Below are 20,369 nucleotides of genomic sequence, written 5' to 3' on the forward strand. Positions count from 1 at the left end.
AAGGCAGGAAGAACCTCTTCAATATGTCCTTTTACTAAATTAATAAAATGTTACAAAAACATTTGCTGAGGAAGCTGCTTACCCCCCCCCCCCCCCAAATGAATATGATGAACATCACTTCCACTGCTGCCAAGGCAACCCCTACCAAGCATGGTTCAACATAATGACTGAAAATAAGAGGTTTTGTTAACCTGAATTTGGTTACTTAACATGCACCATGATGCCCCTTTTAACAAGCCTGGCTGTTTCCAATAAACCTTTAAAAAGTGTTAGACAAATAATAAACACAGCAGTGGTACTTATATAAGAAGTCGTCTGGTGTGCACACATTGTGATGCTAAATAGATGATTGCCTCAACGTGTTAAAGGGTACCTTACTGCCTCATAAGGACGTAACAGTTTTGAATTCCAATGCCTATAAATCTAAGAAGCTTCTCGTATCTACTGCTATTGGCTAAAAAGTTATTGCAAGATTGTTTCACAGTTATTCTGATGGTTAAATCACAAAAGGAACAGTTCACTGTCGGACCATTTATTTACTTTTTTCAGTCTTTTATTTATCGTGAAAGTCATTGCATGTTATATAGTAGTTTGTAGTGTTTTCACCTGCTTTATGTCAGCGTGGTGGCATCCCTGTCCATTGTTATAGGCAAAGTTCTGACAATGTCAGAAATCTCTGTAGGATAGGAGACGTGATACACCTGCCAGACTAGCTCTGTGTGCATTTAGCATTCCCAACTCAAACAGGTCAGAAAATATACCAATCTTAGGTTATTAAACAGACACATTTAAGCTAAGATGCTTATATATTACCTTGCAGCAAAACATCTGTTTTGTTTTGTTTTTTATAGTCAAGTGTATGGCAAGTGTTTAAAAAAAATAAATAAATAATAGCTGCAATTATCATCATGTACCTAATGTTCTGTTAATTTGGTGGCAAATTGACTTTGAAATGGTCCCACTGTGATGTCATGGGTACAGGTTTCACTTACTCTGTGCTGAGAGTAAATCCCACCAGCAAACATTGTAAAGATGCCTTTACAGTGATTGTTAACAAACAACTGTCTTTTTTTTTTTTTTTTTTCCATGAAATTCATCCAGTTTCACAGGCTTGACGAAGGTCTGACTTTGACCAACAGTAGAGCTTCTTCTATGTTTTAAATACAATAAATTGAATTTGTATTTTTTTTTTTTTTTAGGTGCTCCATAAACGATTATTCAGTTTGTCTCAAGGACACTATGAATGTACAAGTCTTGCGACCTGAATAGTGATGACAGGTGACACTTCGTAGCTGGTTTCTGTATGAGAACAAAGCCCTGAACTTGACGTTCAGGGCTTTGTCCGAAGTGCAACATTTACTTGTTTGAGTGCTTGGTTTTTCCCACTCTGTTTGCATGCAGGGCTTTTCTTGAATGTGCATTTGATACCTGTAACCTAAACCGAGGTCAGCAAACAAGTGTCTAATTTCCGTGGTCATTTTCTATCCATGATAAGTACATCAAATCAAATTCAAATTTTATTTGTCACGTACACAGTCATACACAGTACGATATGCAGTGAAATGCTTAGACAACTGCTCGTGACCTAAAGAGGGGAAGAAAAAAAAAAAAAAGGAAAAGGCTATGAATAAGATAGGAAATAAATATGACAAATTAAAAAGGGTAAATTTAACTAGGAAGGAATAAAATATAAATTAAGGTTAAAAATGAAATAACTGTACAACACAAATTAGAATGAAGGGTAAATTTAACTGGGAAAGAATAAGATAAAATATATAAATTAAAGTTGAAAATAAAATAACTGTACAACAAAATACACGATACACAGTATAGAACTATATAAGAATGTATGAAGAAATATAAATAAATAAATATATACACAATAATAGCAGCTGTACAAGTATTAACTGGAAATGAAGAATATAGTGACCAGTGTTGTGCAATCCACATTATGTCTTGTGCAGTGCAAATATGCTTAAAGTGATTTAAGTGATGAAGTGAAAACAATGTCCAGAATGTCCAGTGTGTGTGTAAGAACTATATATGTGGGTCAGTACTGTGTGGTGGTGTGATTGAGAGACCGTATCGCCTGCGGGAAGAAGCTCCTCCTCAGTCTCTCTGTGTTGGTCTTCAGGGAGCGGAATCGCTTTCCTGACCTCAACAGAGAGAACAGTCTGTTGTTGGGATGGCTGAGGTCCTTCACGATCTTCCTGGCCTTGGTCCAGCACCGCCTGCTGTAGATTGAGTGCAGGTCAGGGAGCTCGGAGCGGATGGTGCGCTCAGCTGACCGCACAACCCTCTGTAGAGCTCGTCTATCCAGCATGGTGCTGTTCCCGAACCAGGTTAAGATGTTTCCCGTCAGGATGCTCTCTATGGTGCAGGAGTAAAAGTTCCTGAGCACCTTGGAGGGCAGTTGGAAGTCTCTCAAGCGTCTGAGGTGCTAGAGACGCTGACGGGCCTTTTTCACCATGATGTTGATGTGACAGGACCATGACAGGTCCTGTGTGATGTGAACTCCGAGGTATTTGAAGCTGTCCACTCTCTCCACTGGGCACTCGTTGATGACAGGGGTCTGGTAGTTCCTCTCCTGCTTAGTGCTGAAGTCCACTATCAGCTCCTTTGTCTTACTGACGTTTAGAAGGAGGTTGTTCCTCTGGCACCAGTTCTCCAGATTCCTAATCTCCTTCAGGTAGGCCGTCTCGTTGTTATCAGAGATCAGGCCCGCCACGACGGTGTCGTCAGCAAACTTGATGATGGTGGTGGAGCTGGTAGTGGCCACACAGTCATATGTGTACAGAGAGTACAGCAGGGGGCTCAGAACACACCCCTGGGGGGCTCCAGTGCCGAGAGTGGTGGAGGCTGAGACATGTCCGCCCATCCTTACTGCCTGTGGTCTGCCAGTTAGGAAGTTGGAGATCCACTGACACATAGATGAGCTGAGTCCCAGATGCTCCAGCTTGGTGGTGAGTGTGGAGGGAATTATGGTGTTAAATGCAGAGCTGTAGTCTATGAAGAGCATTTTAACATAATTCCCCCTTCTAGTGTCCAAGTGAGTGAGTGATGTGTGGAGGAGATGAGAGATGGCATCGTCTGTGGAACGATTTGGACGGTAAGCGAACTGTAGTGGGTCCAGTGTGTCTGGTAGTGAAGAAATGATGAAGTCTCTGACCAGGCGTTCAAAGCACTTCATCACTACTGAGGTGAGGGCTACAGGGCGATAGTCATTGAGAGAAGCAGGGTGGGGTTTCTTCGGGACAGGAACAATGATGGACTCTTTGAAGCATGTGGGGATCACCGACTGAGATAAAGAGATGTTGAATATCTCAGTGAACACAGGAGCTAGCTGGTATGCGCAGTCTCTGAGGATACGACCTGGGATGCCATCTGGTCCTGCTGCTTTCCTGGTGTTCACTCTCTTGAAGGCTCTCCTTACTTCATGCTCGGAGATGACGAGAACGTTTCCGGTGCTGGCAGTATCTTCCTGTCTGTAGCCGTTAGCGCCGCTAGCACTAGCATTGTTGGAGTCCTTAGCTGCAGCCTCGAAGCGAGCATTTACAAGGGACAGAAGGCTATTGATGTAGAGCTGCATAATGATGATGGAGCTACTGTTTAAGCAGCCTTTCAGCACTGTGATAAATGCATGGTATGTCAAAGTTTGCTGAGGACTGAAACTATTGTTCAGTAACGAATTAGAAACGGCTGCTTACTGCTTTTAAAGGCACATCTACTGAGTTCTTTCACTGTGTATGATAACACCTTAAGGAGTATAACATATTTTGAAGAAATTATATAGGCATTGATTGACAACTTTTAACATTATATAATTTTTTTATAATCTATATTTTGATGTACAGCTTCTTTGGCATTATCTTTTCACTTACAAATGTGTTTATTTGAAATATGATGTGAACAAAGTAGAAGTACCATTCTTCTGTGAATTCAACTTGTTTGGCAAAATTCACTTAAATTTGAGTTTCTTATAGAAAGAACAGCTGTAAATGGTGAACTACAGTTGCATTTGTCCTTCAGCATGTGATCCGGTATCTTGTAGAGCATCTGCTTAGTTGTGCTGTTTTCTTTGAGGCCACTTTTAGACCATCAAATTTGTCTGCAGGATCCTGTACAGTACTGGATTTGCAAGATAAATCAACTAGATGCAAAACGCCAGGCTTCTGCTTGACAGTGTGTTTCAACAGCTTGGTCTTTTGTGGTTTTTATATTGTAGGTAGAAATGTTTGAAAAGGAAGTCTACAGCTAGTCTGTTCTAGTAACTTTGATATTCTGTATTTTGCAATCTCACCTTTATACATGATCTCATAGTTGTTTGTTTTTTTTCAAGGGGGAAATGAGCTATTTTCTTTTTCTTCTGTACAAGATAAACTGATAACAGTGCTTTGCACAAGGTTAAGCTGAGCTAATGAGAGTAGGGGAAGCATGTATGTTTCATTTTAGTCTATCCTCAGTTTCATAGTTTACTGGGTTTCTGTTTTTTGGGGGTTTTTTTTGTTTTTTTGGGTTTTTTTTTTTTTGTTTTTAATGGCATTTAATGATCAGACTTTTTGACTTTTAAAAAGACAAAGGGGAATGTTATCCACTTCCATGCTTTGCAGAAGGAAAATGCGGCAGTTGTCTACATGGATACATGGCTCTGACCTGAATGTGTCTGACCTGGTTATTGAGACTTGGCAGACTGTATCACCCTCCCCTTTTTTCCCCTCCCTCTCACATGGCTAAATACAAACAAAGAAGTGACTATAGTGGATACTTACCTTGCCTTAGCCATGTATCTGTATTTACTGTGGAAGTACCATTTTTCACTAAGTTGTTTTAAAAAAAAATGCCATAGATGTTCTCAGTTACTGTGATTGTTATCACTGCATTAAAGAATAATAATTCACTAATTCACAGCTGCCTAGTATATGAGCAGATAGCCCTCCTGCTTTTCATGAGTTGAGCACAAGCCAATGTTGGTCCCATAGCACTTGAACTCCTTGTTCAGTCAACATGCTAACTCTAAGCATCTGCCTGTACCTCATTGTAAACCAGATAAGCTAGTGTAGAGAAAAAGGTAGCCGTATGTATTCAGAGTGTCATGTGAGATTTATCTTTGAGTACAATAGATAGTTGGCATAAAAAGCCCAATACGTTGGGCCAGAGCGCCGTGTGTCTCCTGCTGTTGATGTCTGTTCTTGTGTGTCACATGCTGTTCTACAGAAAAATGGTACTTAAGCCAATCCAATATACATAAAAGAAATTCCAATTTTTAAAATGTACATTTGACTTGCGTTAAGTGTATTTTGCATGAAGAAAAAGACGAACATGCATAGGTTTGTTTTTTTTGTTGTTGTTGTCAAGAGAGTTTGTATCAGTATTTCCTCTGTGCAAAGGATCTCAAAGGTTCATATTTAGCTGGATATCATATTTAATTAAATACTTACCGGCAGACAGGATGTTGGAGCAGGCAGCTATTTATAACCATAAGGATTATCTTCACATGCAAATGCATTGATCTTTGTAAGAGTTTTCACATGCTGTGCACAGGAAAGAATTACCTCTGTTGTCCAGTTTGGATTGTATTACATTTATGCAGCCATCTAGGCAAAACCTTTAAGCAGGTCAGCGGTGGACCTTTTTATCTTGCAGCTCTTTGCTAATCTCATTCTGGTCTTAAAATTGAGTAGTTTTTGCTGATTTGTGACACAGCCACATCATAAATGATCCTGTAATTGTTTTTAACAGAGTTATAGGCTCCAGTAGAGCAAACATTAAAAGGAGAGATGATCTAGAAAGTGCTTCTTCTCATTCTGGTTTCTTTGCTTGGGGTTAGACCTCTCAGACATTATGTGTATTGTAGAAATGGGGTATCAAGTAATAAGTGGGGATACAAAAATAATATGTTAAAAAAATAACAATTACAAGCAATTAGATGGAATGTCATGCAGGTGATGCTTAAGAATAAGCTGTATTTAACTATTTTTTTTTACTTTATTACATTTGTGTACTAGTATACAGATGTGACTCAGAAATAGTCTTTGTTCTCATTTTAACAGTAACAGTTAGCTGCAGTTAAAACACTTTGTAGTTTTAGTTTACTTATTGTATTAGACAAGTCTGCTGTAGAACTTTTGCAAATGGTGCTCACTAGGAAATCTTGCACTCCGTGGGCTGGTATTGCGTATACGGTGAAATAGAAACCTGACGTCAATTAACGACTGTGGTGAACCCATCTCACAGGATACCCACGTTGTTGCACATCTCAGCAGAAATGTTGTCAGTCTTTATGTTGCCAGGAAGTGGCTTCCAAAGACACAACAAGGTAGTTCTTAAAAGGTTGTGGCTTTTGTTCTGATTTTGCAACTTGCATAATTAACTCAAGAATTGTTAGATTGTAATGTAACATGTCCATATTTTGAACTTGTTAAAATAATACAGCTACAACAACATGAAGAAACAAACGAAAATACACATTTAAAAAGAAAAAAAAGACTTGTGATGTTAGCTACTCAATTACTATTGCTTATCATTCAGATGCTCTATCCGGGGTTGTTGTTGATTTGCTGATACATGGCCACATCATGTTTCATCTTGTACTCGGTCAGAGCAGAATTACAGTCCTCTGTAGAGGACACTTTTAAAGGAGAGATGGTGTAAAAGAGTGTCCATTTTCTCATTTGTTGTCTTTTAATCTCCTTAAAGATCTCAGCTTATATATGAAAACACATTTTCAAATTCCGGTCATACCGTCTCCTTTCATTCATTTATTTATAACTCTTGTGTTCTTCATGTGCCCACACCTAACTGATGCCACGCCTTCCAGTTCTTTCAGTTGCACAGTTAAGCCATATCTTAAGACTGTATGACATCACCTGATGAGTGTCCCAGAAAAAATGGGAGGGTAAACAACAAAGTTGTCTGGCAAAAACACCATGCACACAACTTCAAGAAGTCTGGGATTTGCTGTATTTATTTGATCACTTTTACACTCCGTTGGCAACAAATTGTATTACTTTCTACACAACGGCTTCATACTAAACTACACTGAATATCTTCTCAGGGGCAATAAGATTTTAGGACTTGTCATTGTTTAATTCTAAAACATCTTCATACATTTTGAGTATTGTTATAAAATTTTAAAGACTTGGAAGCGCAATAATCATGATGATGATATGTCAAACAACCTGCTAATGCAGTGAAACCATACCTGGGCCTAAAAACACACAATCAAACACTTTTTTTAGTCATGGATTGGCCTCCCAAGAGCCCAAACATCAACTGTATTAAAGCAACGTGGGATAATCTGAACAGAACAAAACCCAGCTCACATCTGAGAGAAGCTTTGGACACTGGAGGACTATTCCTGAAGACTACTAAAGAAATGACAGGAAAGAGTTAAACAAAGGTGGTCATACCAAACAACATTGTTAGAATTGTTTTCGCCTTAGATATTGTATTCTAATGTATGAAAGCACATTTCAAAAAGTCACTGCACCGTTTTCAATTTTCCAAGCAAAATATAATGAAATGAGGGAGGAATTGAGACACACTACTTGACATTCTAACATTTAAAGTGAAAAAAAGCAAATTGTAGGACAGATTGTTAGTAGCTTACACAGAAGGCAAGTTTCTGAACATGCTTCTCCCCTGTGTAAGGCAGAGAAGACACCATCTTTGGACGCGAGTTACCTTTTCCCTGATTGTCATCATTCTTCTGGAGATCCCGCCATCTCTTTAGTTCTCAGTGTCTGAATAAATGAGTTGAAAATAAGACTACCTCAAGTACATCTCCATTTGTATATTTAAAGTATTTTTTTGCGTGCGTGTATGTGTCATTTAAAAAAATAAAATAAATAAACTTAAATCGACACACGGGGCACTAAATGAGGATGAAACTTGAAGGGATTTGCCATCCCAGAATGACACCCATTAAAATCAACTTAAATGCTTTCTGAGTAAATATCCTAGTGGACGTAGCTGGGGTGGAGGCATATGTGTAACATAGCATGTGGGAGGATTGCATATTTAAACAGTGTGTTGTTAGTCAATAGTGCAAATTGTTGGGATGGTTGAAGCAAATAATGGCCTGAGTTTGTGCAGATTTTTGTCCACTGCAGTCATTACATATATTTAAATTCTTTAGTTTTCTTGAGCAGTTTTGTGTCGTTTACTATAAGCACGTTGTTTAACAGCTGATTCACAGCTAAGTGTTCCCATTGAGTGTTTTCCTTCTAGAGCTTCAGCATGTTTAGCAGTGATAATGGACTGTTACATTTCCAAAGCCTTCCAGTATTCTAATTTTGAGGAGTTTTTGTTGGGCGCATGCAAGTGTTGAGATTGATATGCTTCTCGTTAGTATGAGTGTATTCTGTCAGAGCCAATCTGTTTAGAGGAGAAAATTGGGAAGATGTTGTAAAAGCTCTTTGTTGGAGATCAGGTTGCACTGCCTCATTTCACCAGAAATTCAAAGAAAACAATCACGGTTTTGTTTTCAGTTGTCACGCAAGACCACTGAGACCTAAGATCGCTGGTGAGAACCAAAAGCAAAGAGGGAGCAAAACTGGAAGTTCAGGTTCCACTTAGCTGCTACAGATACTGACAACAGGCTTACCTTTCTACCTGTCTCAGCTGTATTTCTAGTCTGTTGTTGTTTTGTGATTTGGGGGGAAAAAAGTACACTTTTTCTTGGATTAAGAATATGTGGGGTAGAAAAACTTGACTGTGTGTCTTAGTCAGCAGCTTGATTTTTGTTGTCTTAACTCATAGGTGTCAAACTCTGGCCCGCGGGCCAAATTTGGCCCGCAGCCTAATTACATTTGGCCCGCGAAGCCATACCAAATTACTATTAGAGCTGGCCTACTGGTATTATACAGCTAATATATATATTGTTTAGTATTAAGCTTTGCTTGTTCCATATTCAGTTTTTCAGCAAAACTTGTTTGAGTCCATAAGAAAAGATTCATTCTTATATCTAGAGGAAGATTTTTTTTCAATAAATATTAACGTTAGCCTGCGACTTTGTTCCAGTTTTGAATTTTGGCCCACTGTGTATTTGAGTTTGACACCCCTGTCTTAACTCAACATCTATCTGCATTATTGACAAGCAACACTTCTCCTGTTGTGCCTGCTGGATTTAAATGTAATGTTGTTAATGAGGTGGCCTGAGGAAAGGAAATCTCGAGGGATTTTATTGTGGTGTTTCTTCAGTAAAGAACACAGTTTTACCGTACCAACTTTAATCTCAGCTGTACTTCATAATATAAGTTCATTGTAATTTCAAATTTACAGCTAACAGAGGTTTGGGGTTTACAGAATTAAAATTGAAAGGAGTCTTGCTAGATCTTAGATCAAGTTTCACCGTATTTTGCAAAAATTGTGAACTAAAAATTTTTCTTTGATGGTGTTGTAAATATCAATATTAGTGATCATCTTGTTTATGTGTCTATATTTATACAAGCATGAGATCATGACTACAAATCCGAGTAGTCTGCATTTAGTCTACAGATGTAGAAATGTTTTAAGTGTGGTTTGAATACTGAAGTTGAATTTCACCACAATTTGTCTCATGCTAGTATGTGCTTGTTCATGTTGAAATATACAAGGATTGTAGTTCTTTTAAAGGTTGTGCAACTTGACATTTGGGAAAATAAGCATTGTGTAAATCTCGCAACTTGCGTTCTGCACTTTGTTTTTCCACTGACAAATCGAATGGTAAAGAATAAGATTCAGTTTTAAAAGGAGTTAAAGTGGCATTTTAGCACTCCTCCCCAAATTAAGGAAGTTACTTTTTCCCTTTCCTTTTCCATCACAGTGAGAAGCAGTTCAAATGTATCCCATGGGGTCTGCGGGTCATTATGTGCCTCTTTTCCTCGCTGCTGTATTGTTTCTGTCGTTATAATCTCTAATGTAAAATTTCAGCTGTGGCTCAGAAATCATGTAACAGTTCCCTGCAATCTGGATCAAAAGCTCCTTTCATAAGGCAAGAGCTACCCCATACTAATCACATTCTGCCATATCAACCAGACATGTACTATAAATAACACAAGCCGTTTGCTGCCGTCAAACACTATACTTGCACTTCAATTTAACCCACGGTACTTACAAATGCACACGAAGGTGCATCAACAATACCTTCTGTGTCTATTTTGAGAGTTGATGTGCTTACAATTAATTTGATTTCCTATTGTTGTTTAATTTCTCTAGAAACTCAAACAATGACTAAGGGCTTTAAAAGCTCAAAAAGCATTGCTTCACTTAAATGAAAAGAAAGAAAAACCTTTTTGGAAAAATATAAAATGATGAGAATTGGTCCGAGTGAAAGTTGAAAGTTAGTACGTGAATTATAAATCATAAATGCTTTATTTTCTAATTATGTTTTCAATAGAATATCTAAGTGCAGGTGCACAACCTCCGTTTCAGCTGCCATTGTGTTTGTGTTCCTGTAGGCGTGGCAGGAGTGGAGCTTCCGTGATTGGCCCTAGGTTGTTTTCCATAGACGCGTACTGAGTGAGGCTTGCTGAGTAACAAAGTAGTGAAGATGACTCATTGAGTCTTGAGCATCAGCATCTTTGGTTATGATAATGATTTCAAAATGTCCATCATCAAATCATTTTTCTTAGAAAACTTGTGAGAGTGTTCTTGTTGTTTCTGTGTGAAAAGAATGAAGATTTCATCCCATACTGTGTACTAGCTGAGCTGTGAAGCCTCTGTTTCCCAATCTTAGAGTGTGATGTACTTGTCAGCCTATTTCTCTTTTTGTTCCTGTTAAAGCTAGTTACGTATTTCTGTGAGAACCGTATTTCCGTACATACAGTTGGGTGACGTTCAGCTTTCTGGCAGTGTTTTGCAGAATAGCCTTTATGTCACAACAGGAACAGTCTGAATTTCAGAATAAACTCATCAGATGTTTTGCAGTTTCATTTTCAACACTACAGTGTTAATATTGAAATGAAGTTAAGGATTACATTAATGCTCACGATCCTTAAGCAACGATTCAAAGACAGCTTTTGGGCTGACTGGCATATAATGTAGCTGTGCCTCAAAGTTTGAAGTGAGCTGCTCAGTTTGTAAAATGGGTAGAGATGCTAATTTGACAGAGGACAAGAAATGAACAGAGCATGCCATGGAGGTGAGAAAAGTTAGTCACCAAAACAAAGACAGACGGAGCACAAGTTACTACAGTGTGGGTACTATATCTGAGCTTAACTGCTGGTTACCTCAGAGAGTATAAATCCTTTCTGCGGAAAGCATTTGATGGGCAATTACCCCAATTATTTTCAATTGGGACTTATTAGTCACTAAAGCAAACTACTGCTACTACTGGATAAACTAGAAGTTGGCCATTGAATACTTGTTGGCCACAGTGGAAGACCTTGGTGACCTTTTACAGAATTCACACAGATAGTTCTGGCATGAAATGGATGGTAAAAACTGAAAATGTGCCATTTTCAGTTTCATTGTACAGTTCTCTTGCATAGACCTCTTTCTGTACAGCCGTTTCTGTATTTTATTAGTGAGACGCGTTCCACATACGCAGTTAATAAGTGAGTTCAGCTGTGTGTTTTGTGAATGACTTTTTATGTCTGAGAGCTGCTTCTACAATTCACTGTAGTATCTATAGCAACACCACTGACCCGGGAGGCACTTAAGTTGCAGGGAAAGGGTTGTGACAGGGAAGTGGGTTTTTTTTTTTTTTTGGCTCTGAGTGGGAGAACTAAGTGGGATTCTGTGACTGGCTTGCCCTCTAGATTGTTTCATTTACTGTTACACAGAAAGTGTGCCTGCAAAGTCACATGCTGACTATTCACACACACCCACACAGTTTGAAAATCTATGAATAAATATAGCTAGTGTTGTTTTTTTTTTAAGTTTTTTGGGGGGTTTTTTTTACTTTTTAACCTTTTCCATCCCATCAGCCTAAGCACTTACTAGCACGATGGTTCAAGTAAATACTTTGCCGAAATAAGTAGGCTAAGAAAGAAAATGTCAGTCAGTCAAGAGCTTAACATGTCTGGAAATCTCCGTTGCATGTCTTGAATTTTCTTAGTTAAGAAGTCAAAAGCTCCTGATCGACTGAAGTTGGGTGAGTGTGGTCAGTCATCTGTCCCGTAACATGTAGGTCAGTGGATAAACCGATCTGTTGTAGACAGTACGGTTCTCATTAGTGTGCTGCTTTCCAGATTACTCTTTGGGCCAGCCAGCCCTGCAGTGCAGCATATCTTGTCCATTTCTGTTCGTCTTCACATCGAAGCAGCGCACCACCTTGAATAATAGTGTTATTTAAAAAAACTGTTTTTACGTGGCAGTACAGCTCTTCGGCTCTGATGACTAACACTCAGGATCCATTAAAAAAAAAAAGGTTTTGTTTAAGATACAAAACAAAGTTTTTCAGGTATGTTGTCATAAATTCAAATACTGTAAATACCGGTATTAAGTAAAAAGTCTCACTGATTGCCTGACCTTTTTGTTTGTTTTTTGCATACCTTACATTAACTCATAATTACTACACCTTCTCTGTTAATTCATGCTGCATTCCCTCCTCCCTCTCTGACCACTCTTAATAGCATGCATCATACATGTCTTTATTTCTTCTTGCTTGGGTTGAATGGAGGCAGGCCCTCTGTCGTCTCCTCTGCTGATGGCCCAGATTACTCTAAGTACTTATACATGAGCTGGCCTCTTCCATAGAGAAGATTGTGTGGGAGGCTGACAGCCTTTTACATGTGCATACTTCATGTGAGTGTGGGTGAGTGCATACATGCAGCCATTATTAATGAGTGGGAAATGGAAGAATAGCTGACTGGTTCTGCATTTGGGACAATTGTGGACTGAATTGTCACAAAAGCTGTGGCAAACAAGTAGATCATACTGCCGTCTCTACTACTTTGCACTCTCTAGAAAAAGAGGTCTGTGTTTTACTTTTTATTGGCCCAATATCACCCCTAAAATAAGTATGCTGTTGCTGTTTGTAGCAAAGTCTAACGGAAATACTTGCTCTCACCCACATAAAGCATGCAACGAAAATTTAAAGTCTACCACACTTCGGCAGCTCTGTCAGCCAGACAAGATACAGAGCGGATGAAGTATTCTGAGATGATTTTCTATGACAATACTCAGATTAAGATTAAGGGGGAGGGAAAGTCGCAGTCTCTGCATGGTCCAAACAAAGCCCCTGTTGACCAAAGTCACATTCAATAGTGTGTACTGCACTTTGATGAAAAATTGTGTAGATTTGATCTATAGAAAACATGCATTTAATTTCCAGCAGTGCTTAACAACACCCCTCCTATCCACCTTTTAATCTGTTCATCCACATTGAGAGCAGAAAAGATTTTCTGTCTTATCGATATCAGTTTATTTTGGTGTAGAGAGCTTTGCATGAAACCAGTCAAGGACAAGGATTTCCAAAATAATGGCTGACTCATGGCTTACTTTTTGAATTTATATCCTCCACTTCATTGAACAGCATCACATTTGGCATATTTATGGAAAGTTAGATGTGAAAATTGGCTTTTCCCAAATGGTAAACAGAAAGAGTCCGTCTTTTCCAGGATATTTACTCATGACCTAAAATAAAAGTTATTTTTGTTCAGTAAAAATCTGTGTGACTGGCAGTGATTATGTGCAGTGTATGCAAATTTGAGGAAAAAACTGGCAGCCCATTCCCTTGGAAGAAATAATAGTATTGAGTGTGCATGATGCAGCTTGCCAACTGCTTTGAGAGGTCCGTCTGCAAAAGTGCCTGGAGAGCCGTTACACACCAGACAGTGTACTGTGCTTTGGGACAGATTTTGGGCTGCATTATTATTTTTAAGTGTAATTCTCTAGTAACAAGTATTTCCATTTAAATTCCAGTGTTTGTTTGCCTTGTCCATTGTGACAGTTTTACCCTCCTCCTCAGATGTGGAGATGAGATTTACAGACTAGCAAGAGACAGCCTCCTACAGCTTTCCGGGGAGGTTAAATTTATCCGATATCGCAGACTAAAGTAAGACGACCAAAAGTAAACATAGCCGGCAGCCCCGTGGCTATTGAAAGAAACAGAATTGTAAATCAAATGGGTACTACTTCCTCCTACTTCTGTGCTTTATTAGAAACTGTGAGAAACAATAATGACTAGTAGTCATATTGGATTTAAATGTGAGAGCAAAGGTTGACAAATGTTGAATTTTCCCTTTTATGATGATCTGAGTGATTTGTGGAAGTCGCACCAGAAGCTAAACATGACCGTTGTTTCACATCCATTTTTCTAATCTATTTAAGTCTTGATTGTTACTCTACGGGCTGATGCTGCTTTTTTGTTGTCATACTTATTCAAATTAAATGTGCGATTTTAATCATTTCCATTTCATTAAAGTTGATCAAATGTCAACATCCTTGTGTTACACAGGAAGTGAAATGTGAAAGTAGCACTAGTCACCAGTCTGCCTCCTTATCGTCCTAGTCTCCTTCTTCATATCTCTCCATTTTCCCTCCATAGTGCCTCAGGATGTCCAAGCGGAGCCTGTTTGTTCGTCTGGTACCATGCCGCTGCTTGCGGGGCGAGGAGGAGATCGTAACATCGCTGGACTACTCCCACTGCAGCCTGGAGACTGTTCCTAAGGAGATCTTTAACTTCGAGAAGACCCTGCAAGAACTCTACCTCGATGCCAACCAGATCGAGGAGCTGCCTAAAGTAAGGCATGCATTGTGATGTATAGAAACCTTCAGTGTTTGTACATCTTTGTTGCTAGGAGTCTTTGAGGGATACAGTTGAGCTTTATTAAAAGTCGGGACATTTGTACATTTCTCATGAGACTGTATAGGTGAACCACATGTTAAACCACATGGTGTTTATAATTTCTTTTTTCCCCCCCTCCTCATTCTACAAGCAACTGTTTAACTGCCAGTTACTCAACCGACTGAGCATGCCAGATAACGACCTGGCAGTGTTGCCAGCAGCGATCGCAAACCTCATCAATCTCAGGGAGCTTGATGTCAGCAAAAACAGTAAGCAGGATGATTCCTTTGTAGAACCTTTTTGCTTTAAAGCCTGAAAACTTTCCTTTGAAATTTCAAACGTCGAAACTGTCTTTTTGTTGTCATGACGGCAAGAAAATATATGAACGCATTAATACCTTGTTTAGATTTGCTTTTTCAAAGATGAGACAAGGCGAAATGCCACAGCATGTTTAATTTGCTGTGTTTACGTCACAACATGACTCAAAAAACCGATCAATAGAGCAAGTGGACAAGCCCAGACCTGCAAGCAGCTAGAAACTCTCTCTCAAGTGAAATGGAAAAAACTGAAAGGGCGATATAAAGCTTCTTTGAGCTGGTTCTCTCACACACACACACACTGTAACAAAATATCTACAGGGTGAATTGTCAACTGTTTTGTAGAGTCGGAAGCAGCGGCATTTGTCAAAGTTTAACATTTACTGCTTTGATATTAAACATTTGCACTGTTGAACATGACAGGGCTTTGTACTTGAAGCCCTTTAAATGTTGCCTGTTTGATGAAAGCTTTCCACAGACACACTTGGTGCTCTTCTAGGGTGACATTTAGAACAAAAAACAGGTGCAGAACAAAGTGTGTGAGGCTGCACACCGAATCAGTCAGATGACTCTGCTGTTTAAATAATTTCTGCCTTTTTAAAAAAACAACAACAAAATGTATATTCAGTTTTTATATCAAATACATCTGCAATAAATTGACACAGTTTTAGCCTCCGTATCACAATCATTATTTGTAAAGTAGACTTTTGTAAATTGAAAGAAAACCAGTACCATGCAGTAGAAAAATTAAAAAGTATGATATTAAACAAGGACAAATGAACAACAACAAAATAACTCTGACAGTTTTTAAAAAACATAATGGATGACTTCCAGTTTTAATTCAAAGAATGTAACAAAAATATTGCATTAATTGTCCATTCACTTTCTACATTTATCCATTGAAGCGGGGCTGGAGCCTATCCCAGCTGTTATAGGGTGAGAGGTGGGGAAGGACAGATTGACAACCCTGGACAGGTTGTCAAGCTGTCAGCCAATTAACAGAGAGACAGATGGCCACCCACACTCATGTGTGTGTGAGCTCCATGGTGGTGTTAGCACTATTGCCTCACAATAAGAAGGTCCTGAGTTCTAAACCAGTCTGTGTGGAGTTTACATGTCCATGTCTCCCTGTCTCCTCTGGGTACCAGCTTCCTCCCACAGTCCAAAGACATGAATGGATTTGGGTTAATTAGTGTTTCAAAACTGACCACAAGGCGTGATTTAGACTTCTGTGGGGAATCCTGCAGTGGCTACAATGTAACCTAGTAAGTGGCAGACGTTGTTGCCAGTATTTATGCTTGTGCTGGACAATTATATTTTTTCCCTCCTTGGACACTTTGTTGCGGTGGGGTTTTGGGGGGCAAACATATTTGTCCTTCTTGTTTTTCCGTTTCTTAGTACATTCACTAATATCCATTACAAAAGTTTCAGCAGTCTCCCTCTAGGAATTTGCTGATGTTTATAGGTCCTTAGATCGGTGTTATTATTTTTCCTCCCTATATTGAGGCAATGGTCATCACTCGATCACTAATAAATTCAAAAACTGCCAAGAAAAAGCCAATAAATGCACAGCAGTAATCAGTCATTGTGTAGTTATATTTCTAGTTAGGATGTAACAGAGGTTATGTGCACAGATTCCCCACCAAAACATAAATCCCCAGCAAGTGTGAATGTAAGTGAAAATTGCATTAACTGGCTGGTAATTACACCCATTTTTAAACGGTCTCTTCATTACTTGCAGCTGAGAAGTAGTTGGACATTTGAATAGTAAGCTGCTCCATCAGCAGGTGTGGTTCCCGATTGTTTCCTCATTGTTTAAAATAAATCTGGAGCTGACTCTGGGGTTTGACTTTGCATTTGGTAGCTATTCATATGAACTGTCTGTGAAGGTTCTCAGTCATCCAGGTCATATGAATCAAAGGAGCTTGCAAAGAAAAGCGTCTGGACTTCTTTAAGTTACTTGAAGACGTTTCACCTCTCATCCGAGAAGCTTCTTCAGTTCTAAGGTCAAATGGTGGAGAGTCCCAGATATAACCTAGTGGGAGTAACCCCCCACAGAGGGACAAAAGGACCCCCTGATGATCCTCTAATCAGAATCAGAATCAGAATACTTTATTGATCCCTGGGGGAAATTATTTTTTGTTACAGTGCTCCATTTTAAACCAACATTAAGACAAGACAGACAATACACTAACTAAGAATAGTACTATATATATATATATATATATATATATATATATATATATATATATATATATATATATATATATATATATATATATATATATATATATATATACATACATATGTATGTATGTATGTATGTATGTATGTATGTATGTATGTATATATATATATATATATATACATACATACATACATACATACATACATACATACATACATACATACATAAGTCACTCATAGATAAATAGTTGGAAAAGAAACATGTGTAGTTGTAGCAGCAAACAGTGTGTTAAGTGGATGCGTTGTACAGGGAGATGGCCACAGGCAGGAATGATTTCCTGTGTCGTTCAGTGGTGCTTTTCGGTAATCTCAGTCTCTCACTGAACGAGCTCCTGTGACTGACCAACATGTCATGGAGTGGGTGGGAGGTGTTATCCAACATTGTCTTTATCTTGGACAGCATCCGCCTCTCCGACACCACCTTGAGGGAGTCCAGCTCCATCCCCACAACATTGCTGGCCTTACGGATTAGTTTATTAAGTCTGTTGGCATCTGCGACCCTCAGCCTGCTCCCCCAGCATGCCATCAAACCATCTGTCCTCTCTGTCCAAAATTTGAACATTGGCATCCTCGAAAGAGTGTCCTTTATCCTTAAGATGCAGATGGACTGCTGAGTCTTGTCCTGTGGAGGTGGCTCTTCTGTGTTGTGCCATGCGCTTGTGAAGTGGCTGTTTGGTCTCTCCAATGTAGAGGTCTGGGCATTCCTCGCTGCACTGTACAGCATGCTGTACAGTGCAGCGAGGAATGCTCACATTTTGGACAGAGAGGACAGATGGTTTGAAAGAGGAGTGAAAGAAGCCATCTATGTCCACTGTGAGCGACCATCTTTGAACAGAGGCGGTGGTTTACGACACCAACTCTCTGCCATCTGTAATCCAGTTTTGAGATCCCTTCCCAGACGCCTTAACACCCACTCACATCCTGGGCCATCTGATCTCAGGAATTCGCATGATAAGGTGGGGCCAGGTTTCACAATGAACTCACCCGAAACTCGGGCTGATTGGGACCCACACCCAGTTTCACACCTTGGCTCAGGCGATTAGAGGATCATCAGGGGGTCCTTTTGTCCCCCTGTGAGGGGATACTCCCACTAGGTTTATATCTGGGACTCTCCACCATTTGACCTTAGAACTGAAGAAGCTTCTCGGATGAGAGGTGAAACGTCTTCAAGTAACTTAAAGAAGTCCAGACGCTTTTCTTTGCAAGCTCCTTTGATTCATATGAACTCTTAACTAGACCAAGGTGTGGTCAGTGTAATTTGAAAGGAAAACAAAAGGCCTTCCAGTTCTGGTATACCCAATTTGTACCAGGAAGATGTTAAGAGAAAAAAAACATATACAAAAGGCAAGGAAGAGCTCATACTACATCCTCTTTCAAAATGACATGGCATGTACTGTATGTTTGCCAGAGGAACTGGTTCACTAGTGTTTCTAGATAAAGTGACTGTTGAAGCAACAGGATGGATTTTTAAAACTTATAGCTTACACTGTGCTGAAAAGCTGCAAGACTAAAAGGCTGGTGCTTTACAGTGCAGATGGATAATGACCCCAAAACCCCAAAAGTTGTTTAAGGCAATGAAAGGGAATGTTCTTAAATGTCACTCACATGACCTCAGCTGAGTTGAGATGCCTTTTAGTGAAAGCAAAGCTGAAAGCAGAGAGACTCACAAAGAAGCAGCAAAAGCCTGGCAGAGCATCTCGAGGGAGGACATGCAGCATTTAATGATGTCTGTGGAAAGGATTGCTACAGATTCCCATTTAAGTAATAATAATTATATTTATAATAATGCTAGTTTGTCCAATTACTTTGGCCTGTGTAAAAGACAGGACTGTAAATTATTAAAGGTGAATGCAAAAAAATTGATTTGCATCTTGACTGCTTCATTTTAAATCCATGAGTGTTGTACAGATCCAAAGTTAGGGAAAATAGCCTGACTGTCCATACGCTTCTCTACCTGCACAGTCGGCAAAACCCTTTCAGGAACAGAGAGGTTAAAAAGGTACTTGGACTATAAACGAGTGTAAAAGCAGCCTAGATTAAACAGACATTAAAGGATGTAGTGGCATTTTCATGAACCGGAGCTTCATGTCCCGTGTTTACATTAAATGGAGCTTATCCTTCCACACAAAGCACTTTAGCCTAAGTGTTGTGGGCATAAAAGAAAGTAGGTGGAAATAAACCGTGAGACTTGGTCACAATGCTCACCTTGCTGTGAAGGTTTGGTGAGAAGTTGCAGACTTCAAAATAGATCCCTCACCTTCTATTTTTGTTTTTGCTCTTTGTTTCCTGCTCTTTTATTATGTAACCGCATGCAGTTCTGCACTTTTCTTCTCTCTTTTCAGTGAAGACAAAAAATAAGGGCGAAGAAAGGTGCAGAGCTGCTCTTATTATACCACGATCACACTCTGTTCAGTCAGAGAACCTTTCTGGTTGTTTATTTGTGTTAAATAAGATGTCTTTCATTATGTTTTATCTTTTTTTCATTTGACGGGAGTTATTCATTTTGTGTCAGCAGTAACAAAGCAGCTGAGATACACTGAGCAGATGTAGCTTTGTAGTCGTACTCCTGCCCTGCTGATGATAATTTTTGATGACTTCTGTTTCTCTCCAGGCATCCAGGACTTTCCAGAGAACATCAAGAACTGCAAAGGCCTAGCAATTGTAGAAGCCAGTGTGAATCCCATATCCAAGTGAGTTCGACTTTCCCTCACCTAACACATTTTAGTTTAATGTTCCCTATAAAGTTTGGGTTCCTAGTGTTCTTGCAGAGGCTTACGAGGCTGCTTGTGTGTTCTCATTCGCGTTCTTGCCTTTGCATGTGTTATCAGGCTCCCTGAAGGCTTCACTCAGCTTCTGAGTCTGACGCAGCTCTACCTGAACGATGCCTTTCTGGAGTTCCTACCAGCCAGCTTCGGCAGGTCGGTTTCTTCCCTGGTTTGTCACACGCTGGACTTGATGGAGTCATGATACTGACATTTGAATTTTCTAAATGCAGTCAAGTCATTAACAACCGCAGAAATGCAACACAAAATGATGCTAGCTCGATAAGATGACCCAGTAGAAGTGATTTTGATTCATACTGTGGGCTACAC

The 20,369-nt window shown here is 39.4% G+C and overlaps 1 protein-coding gene across 3 annotated transcripts in view; it reads left to right on the top strand.

Moving 5' to 3' along the window:
* Nucleotides 1-20,369, top strand: part of erbin (erbb2 interacting protein) — a 49,796-nt gene that overhangs the window by 9,764 nt on the left and 19,663 nt on the right. For all 3 annotated transcript variants that reach the window (XM_085359974.1, XM_085359972.1, XM_085359973.1), the window contains exons 2-5: nt 14,474-14,668; nt 14,865-14,982; nt 19,889-19,967; nt 20,106-20,195. In XM_085359974.1, the coding sequence (XP_085216100.1) occupies nt 14,483-14,668; nt 14,865-14,982; nt 19,889-19,967; nt 20,106-20,195 (473 nt within the window). In that variant the 5' untranslated portion in view covers nt 14,474-14,482. The remainder of the gene's footprint in view (nt 1-14,473; nt 14,669-14,864; nt 14,983-19,888; nt 19,968-20,105; nt 20,196-20,369) is intronic.

The sequence above is a fragment of the Diplotaxodon limnothrissa genome, linkage group LG7, assembly GCF_057381915.1.
Source record: "Diplotaxodon limnothrissa isolate DT_005_m linkage group LG7, D_limnothrissa_male_GT1.1, whole genome shotgun sequence".
Taxonomy (NCBI): Eukaryota; Metazoa; Chordata; class Actinopteri; order Cichliformes; family Cichlidae; genus Diplotaxodon; species Diplotaxodon limnothrissa.